Source organism: Mobula birostris, chromosome 5 (assembly GCF_030028105.1).
Source record: "Mobula birostris isolate sMobBir1 chromosome 5, sMobBir1.hap1, whole genome shotgun sequence".
Classification (NCBI taxonomy): Eukaryota; Metazoa; Chordata; class Chondrichthyes; order Myliobatiformes; family Myliobatidae; genus Mobula; species Mobula birostris.
This window is the reverse complement of record NC_092374.1, coordinates 206,058,916-206,082,784: the sequence shown is the minus strand read 5'-3', so window position 1 is coordinate 206,082,784 and position 23,869 is coordinate 206,058,916. Positions and strand designations below refer to the sequence as shown.

Sequence of the window (23,869 nt, the reverse complement as noted above, 5' to 3'; positions counted from 1 at the left end):
AATTTTTGGTCATCTCAGTCCTGCTGAGGCAACCTCTGATTGTGAGTCTGTGACCCCTGGTTCCACACCCCATCCAGGGAAAACATCATTCCTGCCTCTACCCTGTCAATACTCAGTGAGACTGTGTCTGTGCCAGTGAGACCACCTCTTATTCTTCGAATTATGAGACAGTCTGAGTCAGTGTCATCTCCCTGAGGACCTAAGTAAAGGGTAAAGCCTTAAAGTAAGAGAGTCAAAGTTGAACCGGGATGTTGAAGGCATGTGTACGGACACAATGGGTGATATCTTCCTGGAATGTGCGGCCAGGATGGGGAGTGGTGAAAGCAGATACAATCGTGATGCTTAACAGACATTTAAACAGGGAAATGAACAGACAGGAAATGGAGGATATGGATCATTTTCAGACAAATGTGATGACATCATGGTCAGCATAGAGAGCGTGGGCAGAATGGCCTGTTCCTGTACTGTACTGCTCTGTGTTCAGTGTTTGAAATATCACAGCCAGGGACCCAGCAATTTCTTCCCTGGATTCCCACCATGTCAGAGGATACACTGGGTCAGACCCTGGGATTTATTCAGCTTTATGTGTTTAAGCTGGGCAGCTTCCTTTGTAATGTCAGTATGTTTCAGGACATTCGTATTCTCCTCCCTGAATTCCCCAGCTTCCATCACCTTCTCCACAGTAAATAGAGATGAGAAGTATTTATTTCAGACCTCACCCATCTGCTGTGTTTCCACACATAGATGACCACACTGATCCTTTAAGGGACATATTCCATCACCAGTTACCCTTTTGTTTTCCACAGACTCAAAGAATATTTTTGGAATCACCTTTATCTGATCTGCTAAAGCTATCTCGTGTCCCCCTTATGACCATCTGATTTTCTCCTTTTAGTGTTCTCCTACACCCCTTCTCCTCCTCGAGGACCCCAGCCTCTTTCCCCTGACACACGACTCCATCCTGACCAGAGCCTCAATGACCCTCGTCAGCCAGGGTTCCCTCATCCCTCCAGTCTCGCCATTCACTCTAACAAGGACATGCTGATCCTGAACCTTTACAGACTCAGTTTTAAAGCCGCTCACTTGCCAGATGTCTGTTCACTTGGGACCACCCTCCCGTTCTACACCTCTATTCATTCCCCGACCCCTTCTATCCTCCCTCAGTTCAGTCTGTTCACTGCTCTGAACATCAGAAATAGCAGCAAGAGGAGGCTGTTCAGCCCCTCACACCTGCTCGCCCACTGAATAAGATCTAAACCACCTCACTGAGCTACAGATGCGAAGGATGTGGCAGATGTGGAGGTGAGAGAGGAGGGGAGTTGTGATGTTGATTTGGGAGAACATCACCACAGCACTTAGAGAGATCCTTGTGGGGATAAACGTTTGTTTGTGATAGGAGGTAGAGGGTGATGCCATGGTCGGTAATTTTATGGATGCGAGGTGAGAGTAGAAAACATTTAAGAAGAGCTGAAGAGAAACATTTTCCACAGGGAAATATGGAAAAAGCTGCAAGTGGATGTGAATTTGAACAGAAATCTTGCTGAAATCATATTCACCTCATTATCAAACAATCAATCGCATTTCTTTTATATTCTGATATATAGACTGATACATTAATGATTTGGATGAGAATGTGGTGAGCTGATCAGTAAACTTGCAGATGGTGGACAGTGAAGGTGTTTAATTATCATTTGAACATACCATATGACCATAACATAGAACATAGAATAGTACAACACAGTACAGGCCCTTCGGTCCACAATATTGTGCCGACCCTCAAACCCTGCCTCCCATATAAGCCCACACCTTAGATTCCTCCATTTTCCTGTCTAGTAGTCTCTTAAACTTCACTAGTGTATCTGCCTCCACCACTAACTGAGGCAGTGCATTCCACGCACCAACCACTCTCTGAGTAAAACAACCTTCCTCTAGTATCCCCTTGAACTTCCCAACCCTTACCTTAAAGCCATGTCCTCTTGTATTGAGCAGTGGTGCCCTGGGGAAGAGGCACTGGCTATCCACTCTATCTATTCCTCTTATTATCTTGTACACCTCTATCATGTCTCCTCTCATCTTCCTTCTCTCCAAAGAGTAAAGCCCTAGCTCCCTTAATCTCTGATCATAATGCATACTTTCTAAACCAGGCAGCATCCTGGTAAATCTCCTCTGTACCCTTTCCAATGCTTCCACATCCTTCCTATAATGAGGTGACCAGAACTGGACACAATATTCCAAGTGTGGCCTAACCAGAGATTTATAGAGCTGCATCATTACATCGCGACTCTTAAACTCTATCCCTCGAGTTATGAAAGCTAACACTCCATAAGCTTTCTTAACTACCCTATCCACCTGTGAGGCAACTTTCAGGGATCTGTGGACATGTACCCCGAGATCCCTCTGCTCCTCCACACTACCAAGTATCCTGCCATTTACTTTGTACTCTGCCTTGGAGTTTGTCCTTCCAAAGTGTACCACCTCACACTTCTCCGGGTTGAACTCCATCTGCCACTTCTCAGCCCACTTCGGTATCCTATCAATGTCTCTCTGCAATCTCTGACAGTCCTCTACACTATCTACAACACCACCAACCTTTGTGTCGTCTGCAAATTTGCCAACCCACCCTTCTACCCCCACATCCAGGTCATTAATAAAAATCACGAAAAGTAAAGGTCCCAGAATAGATCCTTGTAGGACACCACAAGTCATAATCCTCCAATCTGAATGTACTCCCTCCACCGCGACCATCTGCCTTCTGCAGGCAAGCCAATTCTGAATCCACCTGGCCAAACTTCCCTGGATCCCATGCCTTCTAACATTCTGAACAAGCCTACCGTGTGGAAACTTGTCAAATGCCTTACTAAAATCCATATAGATCACATCCACTGCACTACCCTCATCTATATGCCTGGTCACCTCCTCAAAGAACTCTATCAGGCTTGTTAGACACGATCTGCCCTTCACAAAGCCATGCTGACTGTCCCTGATCAGACCATGATTCTCTAAATGCCTATAGATCCTATCTCTAAGAATCTTTTCCAACAGCTTTCCCACCACAGAGGTAAGGCTCACTGGTCTATAATTACCCGGACTATCCCTACTACCTTTTTTGAACAAGGGGACAACATTCGCCTCCCTCCAATCCAACGGTACCATTCCCGTGGACAACGAGGACATAAAGATCCTAGCCAGAGGCTCAGCAATCTCTTCTCTTGCCTCGTGGAGCAGCCTGGGGAATATTCCGTCAGGCCCCGGGGACTTATCTGTCCTAATGTATCTTAACAACTCCAACACCTCCTCTCCCTTAATATCAACATGCTCCAGAACATCAACCTCACTCATATTGTCCTCACCATCATCAAGTTCCCTCTCATTGGTGAATACCGAAGAGAAGTATTCATTGAGGAGCTCGCTCACTTCCACAGCCTCCAGGCACATCTTCCCACCTTTATCTCTAATCAGTCCTACCTTCACTCCTGTCATCCTTTTTTTCTTCACATAATTGAAGAATGCCTTGGGGTTTTCCTTTACCCTACTCGCCAAGGCCTTCTCATGCCCCCTTCTTGCTCTCCTCAGCCCCTTCTTAAGCTCCTTTCTTGCTTCCCTATATTCCTCAATAGTTCCATCTGATCCTTGCTTCCTAAACCTCATGTATGCTGCCTTCTTCCACCTGACTAGATTTTCCACCTCACTTGTCACCCATGGTTCCTTCACCCTACCATTCTTTATCTTCCTCACCGGGACAAATTTATCCCTTACATCCCGCAAGAGATCTCTGAACATCGACCACATGTCCACAGTACATTTCCCTGCAAAAACATCATCCCAATTCACACCCGCAAGTTCTAGCCTTATAGCCTCATAATTTGCCTTTCCCCAATTAAAAATTTTCTTGTCCTCTTTGATTCTTTTCCATGATAATTATAAAGGTCAGGGAGCGGTGGTCACTGTCCCCCAGATGCTCACCCACTGAGAGATCTGTGACCTGACCCGGTTCATTACCTAGTACTAGATCTAGTATGGCATTCCCCCTGGTCGGCCTGTCCACATACTGTGACAGGAATCCATCCTGGACACACTTAACAAATTCTGCCCCATCTAAACCCTTGGAACTAATCAGGTGCCAATCAATATTAGGGAAGTTAAAGTCACCCATGATAGCAACCCTGTTATTTTTGCACCTTTCCAAAATCTGCCTCCCAATCTGCTCCTCTGTATCTCTACTGCTACCAGGGGGCCTATAGAATACCCCCAGTAGAGTAACTGCTCCCTTCCTGTTCCTGACTTCCACCCATATTGACTCAAAGGAGGATCCTGCTACATTACCCACCCTTTCTGTAGCTGTAATAGTACCCCTGACCAGTAATGCCACCCCTCCTCCCCTTTTTCCACCTTCTCTATCCCTTTTAAAGCACTGAAATCCAGGAATATTGAGAATCCATTCCTGCCCTGGTGCCAGCCAAGTCTCTGTAATGGCCACTACATCATAATTCCATGTATGTATCCAAGCTCTCAGTTCATCACCTTTGTTCCTGATGCTTCTTGCATTGAGGTACACACATTTCAGCCCTTCTACCTTACTGTCTTTACACTGTTTATTCTGCTTCTCTTTCCTCAAAGCCTCTCTGTATGTTATATCTGGCTTTACTCCATGCACTTCTTTCACTGCTCTATCGCTCTGGGTCCCATCCCCCTCACAAATTAGTTTAAACCCTCCTGAACCATGCTAGCAAACCTACCTGCAAGGATATTGCTCCCTCTCGAGTTCAGGTGCAACCCATCCAATGGTTTCAACAGACCATAGAACCTTCTTCCAGCTGACTTCAGAGTCACCCACATGCCTACTGGAAACTCTTGCCAAGATTTCATGTTGGCCATTTTCAACAGTGGCTTTCTCTTTGCCACTGTCCCATAAAACTGTGTCTGGTGAACAATTGTTGAATATGTAGTCTCTCCCATCTCAGCCACTGAGGCTTGTAACTCCTCCAGAGTTGTCATAGGTCTCTTGGTGGCCTCTCTGACCAGTCCCCTTCTTGCACGGTCACTCAGTTGATGGCCTGTTCCAGGCATATTTACAGCTGTGCCATATTGTTTCCATTTCTTGATGATTGACTTAATTCAGTGACTTGGAAATTTTCTTGTGTCCACCTCCTGACTTGTGCTTTTCAATAACCTTTTGGTGGAGTTGCTTGGAGTATTCTTCAGACTTCATGGTGTAGTTTTTGCCAGGCTACCGACTCACCAGCAGTTGGACCTTCCAGATACAGGTGTATTTTTACTACAATCAATTGAAACATTTTGACTACACACAGGTCTCTGGAAATGGATCTCCATTTAACTAATCAGGTGACTTCTAAAACCAATTGGCTGCACTAGTGATAATTTGGTGTGTCATATTTAAGGAGGTGAATTCTAATGCAATCAATTATTTTGTGTTTTATATTTGCAATTAATTTAGATCACTTTGTGGAGATCTGATTTCACTTTGACAAGAAAGAATCTTATTCTTTTGATCAGTGTCAAACAAGCCGAATTAATTCCACTGTGATTCAATTTTTTAAAACAATAAAAAATGAAAACTTCCAAGGGGGGTGAATACTTTTTATACACACTGCATATCAGCTTGTAACAGGTTCATTGTTTTAGAGACCTTTCTTTTTCAGGTATATTCTTCATCAGATTATATCCCATTTTACATCATAGACAGGTCTTTCAACCCTTCTTCTCATCTCAATTTCCCACTTCAGAAGCAACCTTCCACCTATCACCACACCCAGCAACAGTGCCCAGAACTCCATAAGAACATAAGAATTAGGAGCAGGAGTAGGCCTTCTGGACCATCGAGCCTGCTCCTCCATTCAATAGGATCATGGCTAATCTGACCATGGACTTATCTCCACCTACCTGCCTTTTCCCCATAACCCTTAATTCCTCTACTATGCAAAAATGAATCCAACCTTGTCTTAAATATATTTATTGAGGTGGCCTCTACTGTTTCATTGGGGAGAGAATTCCACAATCTCACCACACTCTGGGAAAAGCAGTTTCTCCTCATCTCTGTCCTAAATTTACTCCCCTGAATCTTGCGGCAGTGCCCCCTAGTTCTAGTCTCACCTACCAGTGGAAACAACTTTCCTGCCTCTATCTCTTTCATGATTTTATGTTTCTACAAGATCTCCTCTCATCCTTCTGAATTACAGCGATACAGTCCCAGGTGACTCAATCTCTCCTCATATCTAACCCCCCTCATCTCTGGAATCAACCTGGTGAATCTCCTCAGCACCACCTCCAAAGCCAGTATATCCTTCCTCAAGTGAGGAGATCAGAGCTGCAGGCTGCACTCCAGATGTGGCCTCACCATTACCCTGTACAGTTGCAGCATAACCTCCCTGCTCTTGAATTCAATCTCTCGAGCAATGAAGGCCAACATCCCATTTGCCTTCTTTACAGCCTGCTGCTCCTGCAAAGCAATCTTCTTGCGACTCATGCACAAACACTCCCAAGTCCCTCTGCACAGCAGCATGCTAAAAACCTTTACCATTTTAGTTATAAGCTGATAATCCACTTTTCCTTCTAAAGTAGATGACCTCACACTTACCAACATTGTACTCCATCTGCCAGGCCCTTGCCCATTCACTTAACCTATCTATATCTCTCTGTAGACTCTCCGTATCCTCTGCACAATTTGCTTTTACGCTCAATTTACTGTCATCAGCAAAATTAAATACACTAATTCTGTCTTCCAGTTCGTGGGTGTATATGGTGAACAGGTGCAGGCCCAGCACTGACCCCTGCAGCACACCGCTCACCACTGATTACCAACCATGGAAACACCCATGTATCCCAACTCTCTGCTTTTTGTTGGTTAACTAATCCTCTAGCCATGCTAATAGATCACCCCAACTCTATGCATCCTTATCTTATGGATAAATCTTTTATGTGGCACCTTATCAAATGCCTTTTGGAAGTCTAAGTAAATAACTTCTATCTGTTTTCTATCCACTGCACACATTATAATCTCAAAGAACTCCAGTACATTTGTCACACAGGAGCTGCCTTTGTTGAATCCATGCTGCTCTGTCTGGTAGATTCATTTCTTTCCAGATGCTTCGCAATTTCTTTTTTAATGAGAGCTTCAAGCATTTTCCCAGTTACAGACGTTAAACTAACTGGCGTATAGTTGTCTGCCTTTTGCCTACATCCTTTGTTGAACAGTGGCGTGACTTTCGCTGTCTTCCAATCCTCCGAGACCTGCCCAGAATCTGGAGAGTTTTGGTAAATTATCACCGAAGCCTTTGCCATTTCTTTCAGTATCCTGGGATTCATTCCAGAACCTACCGATCTTTAGGCTCACATGTTTGCACAGCGCTACCTCTTTAGTGATAGCTATTGTGTTGAGGTCCTCACCTCTTATCGCAGTCATATACTTTCTCTTTGGCATGTTAGATGTGTCCTCCACCCCAAAGACCGAAATAAAATAGTCATTCAAAGCCTTGGCCATTTCCTCATTACGGAATATCAATTCCTCTTCCTCATCCTACAAGGGACCTACGTTCACCTTGGCCACCTTTTTCTGCTTTGTGAAATTATAAAATCTTTTACAATCCATTTTTATATTTTGTGCTAGTTTATTTTCATAAGCTATCTTACCTTTCTTTATTGTTCACATTGTGGTTCTTTGTTACTTTTTAAAGTTTTCCCAGTCTTCCAGTTTCCCACTAGTCTTGGCAACGTTGTACGCATGAGTTTTCAGTTTGATGCCTTCCTTTACTTCCTCAGTTATTCATGGCTCTCCCCACCCTTACTGTTCTTGTTTTTAACTGGAATATACTTTTGTTGAGCACCATGAAAAATCTCTTTGAAAATCTTCCACTGTTGCTCAACCGTCCCACCATACACCGTGTTCCTAGTCTACCACATCCAGCTCTTCCCTCATCCCTTTGCAGTCTCCCTTGTTTAGGCATAATACACTGGTTTTAGATCAAACTATTGCACCCTCCATTTGTATGAGAAACTCAATCATACCATGATCAGTCTTTTCAAAAGGATCCTTAACTGCAAGATCACTAATTTTACCTGCTTCATTGCACAAGACCCAATCTAAGTTAGCACATTCCCTTGTAGGTTCAGTGACATGCTATTCAAGAAAGCTATCACGTATGATTCTATGAAGTCCTCCTCAAGAATGCCTCGACCAACATGATTCACCCAGTTAAAGTACCCACTATAACTGCTCATGCCTCAGATAGTTCCCTGTTTATTGCCTGTGCCACTGTAATGTTATTATTCAGTGGCTGATAGACAACTCCCAACAGTGATTTTTCTCCCTTTACTATTCCTAATCACTACATTCTGCTCCTTAGATCTAATATCGTCTCTCACTATCGCCCGGATCTCATCCTTAATTAACAGCGCTACACCACCTCCTTTACCTTCCTGCCTATCCTTCCGTATTACCTGATATCCTTGGATATTTCATTCCCAAACCACTCCACCCTGCAACCATGTTTCTGTAATGGCCACTAAATCAAACCCCTTTATACTGACTGGTGCCACAACTTCACTGACCTTGTTATGAATACTACGGGCATTCAGGTGAAGTGCCCTTACAATCTAGTGATCTTTGTGTCTTTTGCACTTGTCTTTTCTGCACTCCACCCTTACTTTTCTCTTTCGTCACTTTTGCTTTTCCTATATTTTTATCCATGCTTTTCTCTTTTACTTTATCCAGACATCTCCAATCTGTTGATCCCACCCCCCATCTATTTAGTTTAGAGCCCTATCCACAGCCCTAGTTATGCCATTCACCAGGATCCGGGTCCCATCATGGTTCAGATGGAGCCCGTCCCATTAGAACAGCTCCCTCCTTCCCCAATACTGGTGCCAGTTTCCTATGAATTCAAACACACTTCTCCCACACCAATCGTGGTGCCACACATTGAACTCTCTGAACCTTCTTAACCCTGAGCCAATTTGCACGTGGCTTAGGTAGTAATCCAAAGAAGACCACCTTTTTGGTTATGCTTTTTAATTTAGTCGCTTGCTGCTCAAATTCCCTCAGTAGAACCTCTTTCCTCATTCTTCCTATGTTGTTGGTACCCAGACGGACCATGATAACTGGATCTTTCCCCTCCCAGTGCAAATTCCTCTGCAGGTCAGATAAGATGTCCTGAACCCGGGCACCAGGGAGACAACACAGCCTTCGGGACACTCTATCCCTGCGACAGAGAGCTCTGTCTATTCCCCTGACTATACCATCCCCAATTACCACTACATTTCTCTTCTCTCCCACCATCCCCTCGATTGTCTCCCTGAATCACAGTGCCACAGTTAGGTTGCTCATTCTTCCTACAGACCCCACTCTCATCCACACAGGGAGCAAGAATCTCAGACCTGAGACCCAAGAACTGAGTCTCCTCCAGTACTCTCTTGGGTCCCACTATCCACCTCACCCACAGTCAGACCCTCTTGTCCCAGACCACAGACTGAAATTCAGGCAGCTAGACTAATGGATGTGCCTACCTCCCGAAACAGAGAATCCAGGTAACTCTCCCCCTCCCCGATGTGCCTCAGTGTTTGAAGCTCAGATTCCAGGTCATCAGCTTTGAGCCTGAGTTCCTCAGCAGCCAACGCTTGCTGCAGATGTGGTCACCAGGAACCACAATGGGGCCCACCAGCTCCCACACCATGCAGCTACAGCACACCATCTCATCCTGCATCATCCCTACTTGATTTAATTAGTTGTAGTCTGGTGACTTTTTATTCAACCACAATATTTAAGCTTTACCCAATACTCAACTGTGCTCCCTCACAGAAGCTTCTTGAGCCAAAACCGGTAAACTATACCATGAAGCAACGGTAAGTCCAGCCTTGTTGGTCCGACAATAACTTCATCACTATTCTAATTATTGGTTTGCTTTCTCTCTTTGCAAAACACACTAAGTGCCTCTATTACCGCGGGCGCTAGCAAACGGCTTATGCAAAGGCGAGAAAAATGGCCTCTCAAAACAAGGGATAGGCTATAAAAAATCCTTTGTGGCCACTGTAAGGTGACCATACACAAGTTATAGAAGCAGTCATTTCTGTAATTTAAAAAAGAACAAAAGAATGCTACAGGGCAAACCAACCAAACCTCTTCCTCATGCACACACTAACTCACTCTCACTCTCCTGAACAGCACGCAGAGTTGGACTGGAGTTTGTATGTGTTTATCCAGCTTCCCCATTACATTCAGTCCCGGCTGTTCCACTTGAACCACTCCTGTGGCAGTGAGTTCCGCATTCCCTTCACTACATTTCAAGCAGAGATACGTTCTGTACCCACACCCAATCCAATCCACCACTAATCTTAAATTTCGGCATCTGATCCTCCCTGACATGATATCCCTATAAAAATTGGACAGCCTGTCCAGTCTTTCCCATCAGTTCCATCCTCTCAGTTATGGGATAATTATCAGAAACATTCCTTGTACTTTCTCCCGGGTTCTGTGTCCCTTGTTGCAGTATCCCCTTTCTCCGTGTGTGAGCTGAGAAGTGGGAAATTTCAATAACTTGGCTCAAATTCCTGCTGTCAGGATGTACACAGTCAGTGAATTGAGATCTGTGTTTTATTTATTTCAGGAGGAAGCTCGTCGGAAGAGGAGGTAGGACATGGTCTTTACTGAAACACAGTTGGATTTGTAAAATAGTTCAAATATCACTGATGCTCAGTTTATAACCAGCTGTGTAATATTTACAGGACTAGTGATGATGGCTATGTGCTGTCAGTGACACATGGCACCCTACCTGTCGAAAAATTCGATCAGCCCTTTTTGTTGAACACAACGTTGAGAGAAATATCTGATACAATTAAGCGAGGTAAACATTTACAGTTTCCTTTCTCCATGTTTGTGAACAATTTTAAGCAATACTTACTCGCAAAGACTGTCTGTAACTCTGGGTGAAGGCATCACTGTCACATGGTCAGGGGGAGATAGAAACATAGAAACATAGAAAATAGGTGCAGGAGTAGGCCATTCGGCCCTTTGAGCCTGCACCGCCATTTATTATGATCATGGCTGATCATCCAACTCAGAACCCCGCCCCAGCCTTCCCTCCATACCCCCTGATCCCCGTAGCCACAAGGGCCATATCTAACTCCCTCTTAAATATAGCCAATGAACTGGCCTCAACTGCTTCCTGTGGCAGAGAATTCCACAGATTCATCACTCTCTGTGTGAAGAAGTTTTTCCTAATCTCGGTCCTAAAAGGCTTCCCCTTTAACCTCAAACTGTAACCCCTTGTTCTGGACTTCCCCAACATCGGGAACAATCTTCCTGCATCTAGCCTGTCCAATCCCTTTAGGATTTTATACGTTTGAATCAGATCCCCCCTCAATCTTCTAAATTCCAACGAGTACAAGCCCAGTTCATCCAGTCTTTCTTCATATGAAAGTCCTGCCATCCCAGGAATCAATCTGGTGAACCTTCTTTGTACTCCCTCTATGGCAAGGATGGCTTTCCTCAGATTAGGGGACCAAAACTGCACACAATACTCCAGGTGTGGTCTCACCAAGGCCTTGAACAACTGCAGTAGTACCTCCCTGCTCCTGTACTCGAATCCTCTCGCTATAAATGCCAGCATACCATTTGCCTTTTTCACCGCCTGCTGTACCTGCATGACCACTTTCAATGACTGGTGTATAATGACACCCAGGTCTCGTTGCACCTCCCCTTTTCCTAATTGGCCACCATTCAGATAATAATCTGTTTTCCTATTTTTGCCACCAAAGTGGATAACTTCACATTTATCCACATTAAATTGCATCTGACATGAATTTGCCCACTCACCCAACCTATCCAAGTCACTCTGCATCCTCTTAGCATCCTCCTCACAGCTAACACTGCCACCCAGCTTCGTGTCATCTGCAAACTTGGAGATGCTGCATTTAATTCCCTCATCCAAGTCATTAATATATATTGTAAAGGACTGGGGTCCCAGCACTGAGCCTTGCGGTACCCCACTAGTTACCGCCTACCATTCTGAAAAGGTCCCATTTATTTCCACTCTTTGCTTCCTGTCTGCTAACCAATTCTCCATCCACATCAATACCTTACCCCCAATACCGTGTGCTTTAAGTTTGCACACTAATCTCCTGTGTGGGACCTTGTCAAAAGCCTTTTGAAAATCCAAATTTACCACATCCACTGGTTCTCCCCTATCCACTCTACTAGTTACATCCCCAAAAAATTCTATGAGATTCGTCAGACATGATTTTCCTTTCACAAATCCATGCTGACTTTGTCCGATGATTTCACTGCTTTCCAAATGTGCTGTTATCACATCTTTGATAACTGACTCCAGCAGTTTCCCCACCACCGACGTTAGGCTAACCGGTCTATAATTCCCCGGTTTCTCTCTCCCTCCTTTTTTAAAAAGTGGGGTTACATTAGCCACCCTCCAATTCTCAGGAACTAGTCCAGAATCTAACCAGTTTTGAAAAATTATCACTAATGCATCCACTATTTCTTGGGCTACTTCCTTAAGCACTCTAGGATGCAGACCATCTGGCCCTGGGGATTTATCTGCCTTCAATCCCTTCAATTTACCTAACACCACTTCCCTACTAACATGTATTTCGCTCAGTTCCTCCATCTCACTGGACCCTCTGTCCCCTACTATTTCTGGAAGATTATTTATGTCCTCCTTAGTGAAGACAGAACCAAAGTAATTATTCAATTGGTCTGCCATGTCCTTGCTCCTCATAATCAATTCACCTGTTTCTGTCTGTAGGGGACCGACATTTGTCTTTACCAGTCTTTTCCTTTTTACATATCTATAAAAGCTTTTACAGTCAGTTTTTATGTTCCCTGCCAGTTTTCTCTCATAATCTTTTTTCCCCTTCCTAATTAAGCCCTTTGTCCTCCTCTGCTGAACTCTGAATTTCTCCCAGTCCTCAGGTGAGCCACTTCCTCTGGCTAATTTGTATGCTTCTTCTTTGGAATCGATACTATCCCTAATTTCTCTTGTCAGCCACGGGTGCACTACCTTCCTTGATTTATTCTTTTGCCAAACTGGGATGAACAATTGTTGTAGTTCATCCATGCAACCTTTAAATGCTTGCCAATGCATATCCACCGTCAATTCTTTAAGTGTCATTTGCCAGTCTATCTTAGCTAATTCACGTCTCATACCTTCAAAGTCACCCCTCTTTAAGTTCAGAACCTTTGTTTCTGAATTAACTATGTCACTCTCCATCTTAATGAAGAATTCCACCATATTGTGGTCACTCTTACCCAAGGGGCCTCTCACGACAAGATTGCTAATTAACCCTTCCTCATTGCTCAAAACCCAGTCCAGAATACCCTGCTCTCTAGTTGGTTCCTCGACATGTCCGACCCCTGAACACACCAGCACTGGGACACACTACACCCAATACACGGGACTGTTAGATTATCCACTGTATCCTGAACCAACTCACACTGTACAAACACGCCAAGACATTACCAGGTAATAAAAGCTGGTATCTGTCCTGTGAGTGGGATTGTCATGAAAATACATACGAGTCCTTCAGAGAAGGAAATCTGTTTCACTCAGCCTGTCTGACCTGTCCGTGACTGCAGACTCTGACTGACTCACGTCAGCCCCCTGCTGGACTCGCAACTCTCACTATTATCAAACCCCCACATTGAAGCATTGTCAGACTGAGCCCGGACCCACCTCCCAGCATTGACCTCGGTCAAGATTTCATCTTGGGAGAAGCTCACACATCATTCCCAGCCTGGCAAAACTCCCTCACATACATACACAGAAGAATCGGCAGATCATTCCCCCTCTCCACCTCCATCTGCCTTCTCCCTCACCTGGACTCACCTCTCAACCGACAACTCTTGCTCATCCCCCTCTCCTATTTCTTATTCTGCATCTTATTCTTATTCTCCATTATGTTGCCTTCCTTTCCAGTCCGGGTGAATGGTCTCAGCCTGAAGTGTCAACTCTTTCATTTCCCTCCGTAAACCGTGCGTGACTCCAGTTCCTCTGGCATTTTGTGTGTGTGACCGGCAAGATTCCGGTTGTGAATCAACCCAGTGACTGAGATTCCAGAGCCACCAGGATAGAGAGTTCCAAAGATTCACACCCCTCTGCACGAAGAAAGTTCTCCTCTTCTCAATGCGAATTGACATTTCCCTTATTCAGAGTCTGTGAGCTCTGGTTCCAGACTCATCGGCCAAGGGAAACATTCTCCCTGCATCCAGCCTGTTGAGCCTTGTTAGAAGTTTATAACTTTCCATGGAATTCATCAACACAGCCAGGCTCCAGGGAGAGATTCCTCGGGAAGATGATCTGGGAATGGGTTTCGCCGATGTTTATTCACAGGGATTTCAACACACATTTGTGGCCAGTAAACGGTGAATATTCTGTGGTTGTTCACTGAGGCTCCAGTTACAGCTTTAGTTCACTTTATTTCTCCTCTCCCCACAAATCTGACTGCACTGAGATTTGATCATTTCAGAAGCCGGCACCTCCCTACACTGAATCCACAGGGTTTCTGCGGTTGTCAGATCCTCGTTCCCTCCCCTCGGGTGGCTCTTTTATCGAGTTGAGAAACAGGACATTCAGTGAAAAGCTGCAATACCAAAGGCAGCAACACCCCCACATCCTCTGTCGATATCTCATTCGAATCATTGAGATATAAACAGGGAGTCAGGCCCTTCGGCCCATCTTGTCCATACTATAATTATAAATAATGAGAAGTATAAATAACATTATAAATAATCAAAAATGTTTCAATGATCCTGTAGTAATCTAGATAAACACCTCCACTGTTCACTATATGACCAATTTTGCCATCATCTACAAACTTACAAACCATGCCATCTATATTTTCTTCCAAATCGTAGTACCAATGAACAGTGGACCCTGAACCAATCCACACGTGCACGACTGGTCACAGTGCTCCAGTCTGGACAGCAGCTCTCCACCACCACCCTCTGTCTCCTGCCCCCAGGCAATTTTACATCCAATTGGATAGCTCACCCTGGATCCCAAGTGATCAAACCTTCTCTTCGAGCCTTTCTCATGGAAGCTTGTCAAAGTCCCTGCTAAAGTTCATGTGGACAATGTCTATCACCCTATTCTCAGCAGTCCTTTCTGTCACCTCAGCAAAAAAAATAGTTAAGTTTATGAGTCACTATTTCCCAGGCATAAAACAGAGTTGACTATCCTGAGTCAGTCCCTGCCTTTCCAAATGCTGGTAAATCTGTCTCTCAGTCTCCATTCCAGTAATTGCCCCACCACTGATGTTAGACTCAGCGGCCTGGAGTTCCCTGGCTTGACCTTCCAGTCCCTCTTAACTCAAGACAACACCTGAGCCACCCTCCTGACTTCCAGCAGCTCACCTGTGGTGAAATGTGAAGCAAATATATCTGCCAGGGCCCTGAATTTGTTCCCTGGTCTTAAGGTACTCAGACAGAGTAGATCATGGTCTGGGGCTCATTCACCTCTGATACTTCCAGCACCTTCACTTTTGCACTGTGATATGTTCCAAGACGCTACTGTTCATGTTCCTTAATTCCTTAGTTTACATGCTCTCTCCCATCTCCTTTTCTCGATGACCACATTGATCCTGAGGGTGACCTGTTCGAGTCAGGTTGTCATACATTTGTCCCAATGTCCATGCTGTCTGTGTTGCCCAGTGAGCTGGTGCAATCTGCTTACGTTTGGTCCAGAGCCCCATAAAACTCTTCAATCCATGTACTACCTACTGTAGATTCCTTTAAATGTTGCTTATTTCTAGTAGGGCATTCCAAATATGCACCACCCTTTGTGTGAAGAAAATATTTCTGAAGTCCCTTTTAAATCCATCGGCTCTGATCTTAAACCTTTGCACTCTTGTTCCTCACACACCCTCTCTGGGGAAAATCCCTAATTTGGAAGGGGTTGGGGACCAGAGTGATAGGACTGAGGATGGGGCAGTTGATATACAAGTTGATGCATTGTGTAGTGGGACGGTGAGGAAGAACAGACAGATGATGGGACTGAAATGCAGTCGGTGGGATGAGTTGCAGTCAACAGGGGGCAAAGTCTAAAAGAGTGACCAATACAGGACTGAAGGTGCTATATTTGAATGCACGAGGTGCACAGAATAAGGTAGCTGATCTTGTAGCACAATTAGAGACCGGTAGGTATGACATCGTGGGCATCACTGAATAGTGGCTGAAAGAAGATCATAGTTGGGAGCACAGAGCAGATCTGGAAAGGCTGTTTCCCCTGGTGGGTGAGTCCAGGACAAGAGGCCACAGTCTTAGAATTACAGGGTACCCATTTGAAACAGAGAAAAGGAAAAATTTTTTTAGCCAGAGGGTTGTGTATTTATGGAATTCGTTGCCACATACAGCTGTGGAGGCATGATCATTGAGGGTGTTTAAGGAGGAGATTGGTAGGTATCTAATTAGTCAGGCTATCAAGGGATATGGGGAAAAAGCCGGAAATTGGAACTAGATGGGAGAATAATTTAGCTCATGGTGGAGTGGCGGAGGAGACTCGATGGGCCGAATGGCCTACTTCTGCCCCTTTGTCTTGTGATCTTAACATCCAAGGATACTCAGGGTATCGAAGGGACCAGCAGGTAGGCAGAGTGGGTGCATTGGCTCTGTTGGTAAAAATTGAAATCAAATCCTCAGAAAGAGCTGATACAGGATTGGAAGGTTTATATTCTTGTGGGAAGAGCTAAGAGCCTGCAAAGGTGAATACACCCTGTTGGGAGTTAGATGCATTATTCCGAACAGTAGCCAGGACATGGGATATACGTTACAATGGGAGATAGAAAATGCATGTAATAAGGGCACTGTTCTGATAACTATGGGGAATTGCAATATGCAGGTGAGTTGGGAAAATCTGGTTGAGCTGAAGCCTGAGAAATGGAATTTGTAGGGTGGCTTTTTAGAGCAGCTTGTGCATGAGCATACAAGGAGATCAGGGTTCTGGACTGAGTGTTGTATAATGAACCGAATTTGATTAGGGAGCTTAAGGTAAAGGAACCCTGAGTAGTTAGTAATCATAACATGAGAGAATTCACCCTGCAGATGAACAGGGAGGAGATACAGTCAGATCTATTGGTATGACAGTGGGGTAAAGGGAATTACAGAGGCATGAGACACTAAATGGCCAAAGCTGATTGGAAGGAGACACGATCAGGGATGATTCAAGGGTCAAAGTTATTTTATTGTGGAAATACAATTGTGCTAAAAATGGCAAATGCAATGTTGGCATTCATTTCAAAGGAATTCGAATATAAAAACAATGAGATAATGCTGAGTCTTTATAAGACACATGTCAAGCTGCACTTGGAGTACTGTCCACAGTTTTGACCTGATATCTCAGAAAGGATGTGCTGTCGTTGGAGAGAGTCCAGAAGAGGTTCACGAGGATCATTCCAGGAATGAAGGGGTTAACATATAAGGAATGTTTGGCAGCTTTGTGTCTGTGCTCACTGGAATTTAGAAGAGTGCGGGGAGATATCATGAAACCTACTGAATATTGAAAGAACCAGATAAAGTGGAGGTCGAGAGGATGTTTCCTATAGTGTGGGTGTCCAGAACTAGAGGCACAGACTCAACATTGAGGGGAGAGCCATTACAACAGAGTAAGGAGGAATTTATTTAACCAGAAAGTAGTGAATCTGTTCAATGCTCTGCCAAAGACAGCTGTGGAGACCAAGACCGTAGGTATATTTAAAGTGAAAACTGATAGTTTTCTGATTGGTCAGTTTATGGACAGAAGTCAGATATAGTGGGTTTGAATGGAATCTGGGATAAGCCATGATGGAATACTCGATGGGTTGAATGGCCTAATTCTGCTCCTATATCTTATGGTCCTATGGTCTATTCATTACTCATTATCTTCCATACCCATATCTCTAGGAAACACACTGAGGGCCTCTCCCATCTCCTGTGGCTCCAGGTGCAGTGGCACGGTAGCGTAGTGGTTAGCACAACGCTTCACAGTACAGGTGACAAGGGTTCAATTCCCACCACTGCCTGCACGGAGTTTGTACGTTCTCCCTGGACTGTGTGGGTTTCCTCCGTGTGCTCGGGTTTCCTGCCACAGTCCAGAGATGTACCCGTTGGTAGGTCATTGTAAATTGTCCCATGATGCGTCTAGGATTAAATCGGGGGATTGCTGGGTGGTGTGGTTCGAAGGGCTGGAAGGGCCGATTCCCCTCTGTATCTCAATAAATTTATCATTAATGATGGAAACCCTGCATCAGGACAGAGAGTGGAGTGTGTGGGTGATGAGGGGCTGTGAGGAGAGTGGGTTTGTGGGAAGGGGGACAAAGATCCCTTATAAATCATTCCCCTCTCACATTAAATCTACACCCTCCAGTTTTGGACACCTTATTCTGGGAAAAAAATGGCACCTTACCTTTGCTCCCTCATGATTTTATATACCTTGACAAGGGGTCACCCCTAAACTCCAGGGAAATAGCCCCAGTTTATACAGTCTTTCATTTTAAACCAAGCCCTCCAGTCCTGGTAACATCCTCCTGAAGTTTCCTGTCCAGTGTAATGACATCCATCCCACAGTCCGGCAACCAGGAATGCACACAGTACTCCGAGTGTGGTCTACCATCGATGTCAACGGCCTTGGTGAAGATCATGTGGACAATGTCAACCACCATGTCCTGGTCAATCCTCTCTGTCACCTCTTCAAGAATCTCAGTCAAATTTGTGAGATGTGATTTTGCGAGCACAATGTCGTCCTCACCTTTCCAAATGCTGCTCTATCCCGTCTCTCAGAAACTTTCCAACAACTGATGTTAGGCTCAGTTTCCTGGAGTTCCCTGGAGTCATCTTCCAGCCCTATTAATGAAATGCACAACCTCAGCCGCTTTCCAATCATCTGGGACATCAGCTGTGGCTAAACGTGAAGCAACTAAATCTGCCAGGGTCCCTGTAATTTCATCCCCTATCCTAATGAGTGTCTGAGGGGGTTGGGGTTACAGAAAGAGGCAAAGAGACCCTCACAACCCAACTTCATCCGCCAACACTTTCGAGTTGCCCCGAAACACACAGTTCACCCACAGGCTTTCCACCCCTCCCCCACCTAGTTCTGGTTCCATCTGTCATTCATCTCTCCCCCAATGGTTCCCATTATCAGCTCACACTCCCCACCCTCCCCCAAAACTTCACTCCATCTCCCACTCACCGTTTTGTCTCTGTGTCTGTCTTTGTCTATCATTCACTTCCCAATGTCTCCCAACTCCAGCTCACATCCTCAACCCGCCCTACCTGGGGCAACCTGCTCATCATCCTTCACCCCTCCTCAGTCCACAGTCCCCTCAGACTCGTCTCATCATCCATCACCCCTCCTCAGTCCACAGTCCCCTCAGACTCGTCTCATCATCCTTCACCCCTCCTCAGTCCACAGTCCCCTCAGACTCGTCTCATCATCTTTCACCCCTCCTCAGTACACAGTCCCCTCAGACTCATCTCATTATCCTTCATCCCTCCTCAGTCCACAGTCCCCTCAGACTCGTCTCGTCATCTTTCACCCCTCCTCAGTCCACAGTCCCCTCAGACTCGTCTCATCATCCTTCATCCCTCCTCAGTCCACAGTCACCTCAGACTCGTCTCATCATCGTTCACCCCTCCTCAGTCCGCAGTCACCTCAGACTCGTCTCATCATCCTTCACCCCTCCTCAGTCCACAGTCACCTCAGACTCGTCTTATCATCCTTCACCCCTCCTCAGTCCACAGTCACCTCAGACTCGTCTCGTCATCTTTCACCCCTCCTCGGTCCACAGTCACCTCAGACTCGTCTCATCACCCTTCACCCCTCCTCAATCCACAGTCACCTCAGACTCGTCTCGTCATCCTTCACCCCTCCTCGGTCCACAGTCACCTCAGACTCGTCTCGTCATCCTTCACCCCTCCTCAGTCCACTGTCACCTCAGACTCGTCTCATCATCCTTCACCCCTCCTCAGTCCACAGTCACCTCAGACTCGTCTCATCATCCTTCACCCCTCCTCAGTCCACAGTCACCTCAGACTCGTCTCATCAACCTTCACCCCTCCTCAGTCCACAGTCACCTCAGACTCCTGTTGCTTCACTCCCCTTCTCCTCTCTCTCCCAGCCATCACCCTCCCCACTCTCAGTCCTGATTTCGACATGAAACGCCAGCAGTCCCTTTCCTCCACAGGCGCTGCTCGACCCACTGAGTTCCTGCAGCTGATTGTGTGAGTCCTGATTGTTGCGTATATATTTAAGGTGCAGTTAGAAAACTGTTGGAAGATCAAGGAATTAAGGTTTTGGTGAACTGGTACAGAAGAAGAATTAATGCTGGCATGGGTATGTCACTGTCATGTTGAATGAAGGGCCGGTTTCTGTGTTGTACTGTTCTATGTTCTCTGTTCTCTGTTTAGAGGAATGAGAGGAGATCTCAGGGAAACACAAAACCCATCCCAGGCTCAACAGGGAGGATGCACGGAGGAAGTTTCCCTGGTCTGAGGGTTCGAGTGTCAGAGGTTACTGTCTCAGGATGGTGTGAACCCTCAAAGGATAGTGTATATCTGGAACTCTCTGTACCGGAGGACTGTGCGTCTCAGTCATTTAGTCTATTTCATGTCACAGAGTCATCATCGTATCGCACAGAAATGGGCTCTTCGGCCCATCATCTCTGTGCTGACGTATTTAACCACCTACACTCATCCCATTGGTTGGCATTAGGTTTGTCTCCTTCCGTGCCATCCCTATTGAAGTGTCTTTCTGAGTGTCTCTTCAATACAGTGATTGTATCTGATACCATCACCTCCTCTGGCAGCAAGTTCCAACACCAACCACTCATTGTTCAGTACACTCACTCCTCAGATCAGACCATATGAGCATCAGACACAGGACCAGAATTAGGCCATTTGGCCCATCGTCAGCTCCACTATTTCAGCATGCTGACCCAATTTTCCTCTCAGACCCACTCTCCTGCCTTCTCCCCGTATCCTTTGGTGCCCTGACCAATCAAGGGTCTATCAAGCAGCACACACAAAGGGCTGGAGGAACTCAGCAGGCCAGGCAGCATCTATGGAAAAGAGTACAGTCAGCGTTTTAGGCTGATACCCTTCCGCAGGATCTATCAACCTCTGCCTTAAATATACATAAAGATTTGGCCTCCACAGCAATCTGTGGCAAAGAATTCCACAGATTCACCACTCGTTGGCTGTAGAAATTCCTCCTAATTGCCATTCTAAAAGGACACCCCTCTATTCTGAGGCTGTGTCTTCTGGTGTTAGACTCTCCCACCATGGGACACATCTTCTCCACATCCACTGTAACCATTCGAAAGGTTTCAATGAGACCTCTCATCATTCTTCTGAATTCTAGTGAATACAGACCCAGAGCCATCAAACACTCTTCATATGACAAGCCATTCAATTCTGGAATCATTTTTGTGAAACCCTTTTTGAACACACTCCAGTTTCAGCACATCCTTTCTAAGATATTGAAACTAAACCTGCTCACAGTACTTCAAGTGAGGCCCCACCAGTGCTTTATAAATTTTAACATTACATCCTTTCTTTACAAGGACACCTAAGTCCCTTTGCACCTATGTTTTCTGTATTTTCTCTCGATGAGAATCAGAGAGAGACGGCGTGAGTGGTTTTCTTTATTGGTCAGAATACTGAGTACAGGAGCTGGGACTTCCTGTTACGAATGTACAAGACCTTGGTGCTGCCACGTTTGGAGCAATGTGTACTGTTCTGGTTACCTTGCTACAGGAGGGATGTCATTCAACTGGAGAGGGTGCAAAACAGATTTACAAGGATGTGACTGGGACTGGAGAGCTTGGGTTTAGAGCAGAGGCAGGACAGGCTGGGACTTTCTCCCTGAAGCCGAGGAGGCTGTAGAGGTGGGTGCAGTTTTAAAATACATCTTGTCAGGTACCTGGATAAGAAAGGTGTGAAGGTAGAATGGGAAAATGCAACTAGGTCTTTAAAGCAAGTTGGGCTGTTGAGCTTCTCTGACCGTCTCTTTAAGTCCCTGCAGCATTCACTTTGTGTGTGTTGTTCGGGGAAATCTCCGTTCTCCATACCGGATGAGAAACCTCGGGAAGATGCTGGTTGTCCATTCGCTGTGTTTGGGTTAAAATCCCGGGAAAGGGTCCTGTCGGCCACCCGACTGTGCCTGAGGCCGAGCGGCCTCTCCCCCGGTCCTGTCCCGGGGCCGCGCTGCCCGAGTCTCACCCCGATCCCCGGGGACTCTCTAATTCTCTGCTTCTCCCCCCAGTCTCTGTCACCCTGGATGTGGAAACGGCGCATCCGCTGCTCGAGGTGTCTGAGGATCGGAAGAGTGTGAGATACACCGGGACCCGGAGGGATCTCCCTGACACCGGGAAGAGGTTCACACACTGGGCTTGTGTGCTGGGATCGGAGGGATTCACATCGGGGAGACATTACTGGGAGGTGGAGGTGACGGGGAGTCGGCGCTGGTATCTGGGAGTCGCCGCAGAGTCTGTGGAGAGGAAGAGATTGTTCACACTGAGTCCGGAGACCGGATTCTGGACCATCAGGCGGTTTGATGACGAGATGAAGGTTCTCACCTCCCCTGAGTCCCGTCTCCCTGCCGGTCCCATCCCCGGGAGGGTGGGAGTTTATCTCCGTTACCAGTCCGGGACAGTTTCATTTTACAACGCGGAGACCAAGTCCCATCTCCACACCTTCACTGGGAATAAATTCACGGAGAAACTTTATCCTTTCTTCTGGACTGGGAATAAAAACGAGTGTCTGAGAATCTGCTCCGGTTCCGCTCCGGGTCTGTAAACGGGTCGGGTCCTGGGACCGGCGTCAGGAGGAAGTCAGTGTAAATATAAATGTGCGGAGAGCGAAATAAACACGAGGTGAGAATTATCGATCCATTAATTTTAACTCGTTCACTGCATCCGTCAACGGGACAGAAACACCGCGGATTCAGCAGCAGCCGCGGGCGGCGGGTCCTGAGCTCCCCGGCTCCCCCGGGTGCTAAAGTCCACCCGCACCGGAACAGGTGAAGTGGGACAAGTGGTGGTGGTGCTGACTGGGAGAGGGAGGTCAGGGTGACTCTTGGGGAGACGGGACTGGTGGCGGTGGTAACAGGCTGGAGAATCTCAGCGTGTCAGGCAGCATCTGCAGAGGGAAATGGATAATTGACGTTTTGGTTCGATGTCCTTCCACTGGACTGAAAGTGAGAGCGGAGATGACCGGTGTAGGACGGTGGAAGGAAAGCCAGGGTAAGAGCTGGCAGGTGAGGGGGTGATAGACACCTGAGGAAGGGGTGGAGTGAGGAAATGTGTCAGAAGCTGGGAGGTGAGAGGTGGCAGTGACAAAGGTGATGGGCAGATGGAGAGGGTGGGTGAGGAGGGTAAAATGCCGGAAGCTTTCAGCCGGTCAGTCACAATCCATGGAGTTCGTATTCCGTTGGTTTCAGTGAGGTTCCGCCCTTGACCCCCGCCACCCTCCCCACCTTGCATTCTTCTAAATCCCAGTGAGTACAGGCCTAAAGCTGCCAAACGCTCCTCATATGTTAACAGCTTCATTCCCGGAATCATCCTGGTGAACCTCCTCTGGACTCTCTCCAATGACAACACATCCTTTCTGAGATAAGGGGCCCAATACGTCAACTGCAGCCTGACGAGAGTCTTATAAAGGCTCAGCATTACTCATTGTTTTCATATTCTATTCTCCTTGAAATTAATGTTCACATTGCATTTGCCTTCTTTACCACAGATTCAGCCTGTAAAATTAACCTTCTGGTAGTTTTGCACGTGGACTCCTAGGTCTGCTTGCGCCTGTGATGTTTAAATTTTCTCCCCATTTAGATAATAGTCTGCACCTTTTTTCCTTTTACCAAAATGTAGTATCGTACAT

The 23,869-nt window shown here is 46.1% G+C and overlaps 1 protein-coding gene across 1 annotated transcript in view; it reads left to right on the top strand.

Annotated features, from left to right (window-relative positions):
- The window catches only part of LOC140198487 (butyrophilin subfamily 3 member A1-like), a 45,060-nt gene extending 21,968 nt beyond the window's left edge, over positions 1-23,092 (top strand). The window contains exons 3-5 of the mRNA XM_072259574.1: positions 10,617-10,639; positions 10,735-10,853; positions 22,254-23,092. Of these exons, the coding sequence (XP_072115675.1) occupies positions 10,617-10,639; positions 10,735-10,853; positions 22,254-22,786 (675 nt within the window). The 3' untranslated portion in view covers positions 22,787-23,092. The remainder of the gene's footprint in view (positions 1-10,616; positions 10,640-10,734; positions 10,854-22,253) is intronic.
- The last annotated feature ends 777 nt before the right edge of the window (positions 23,093-23,869 follow it).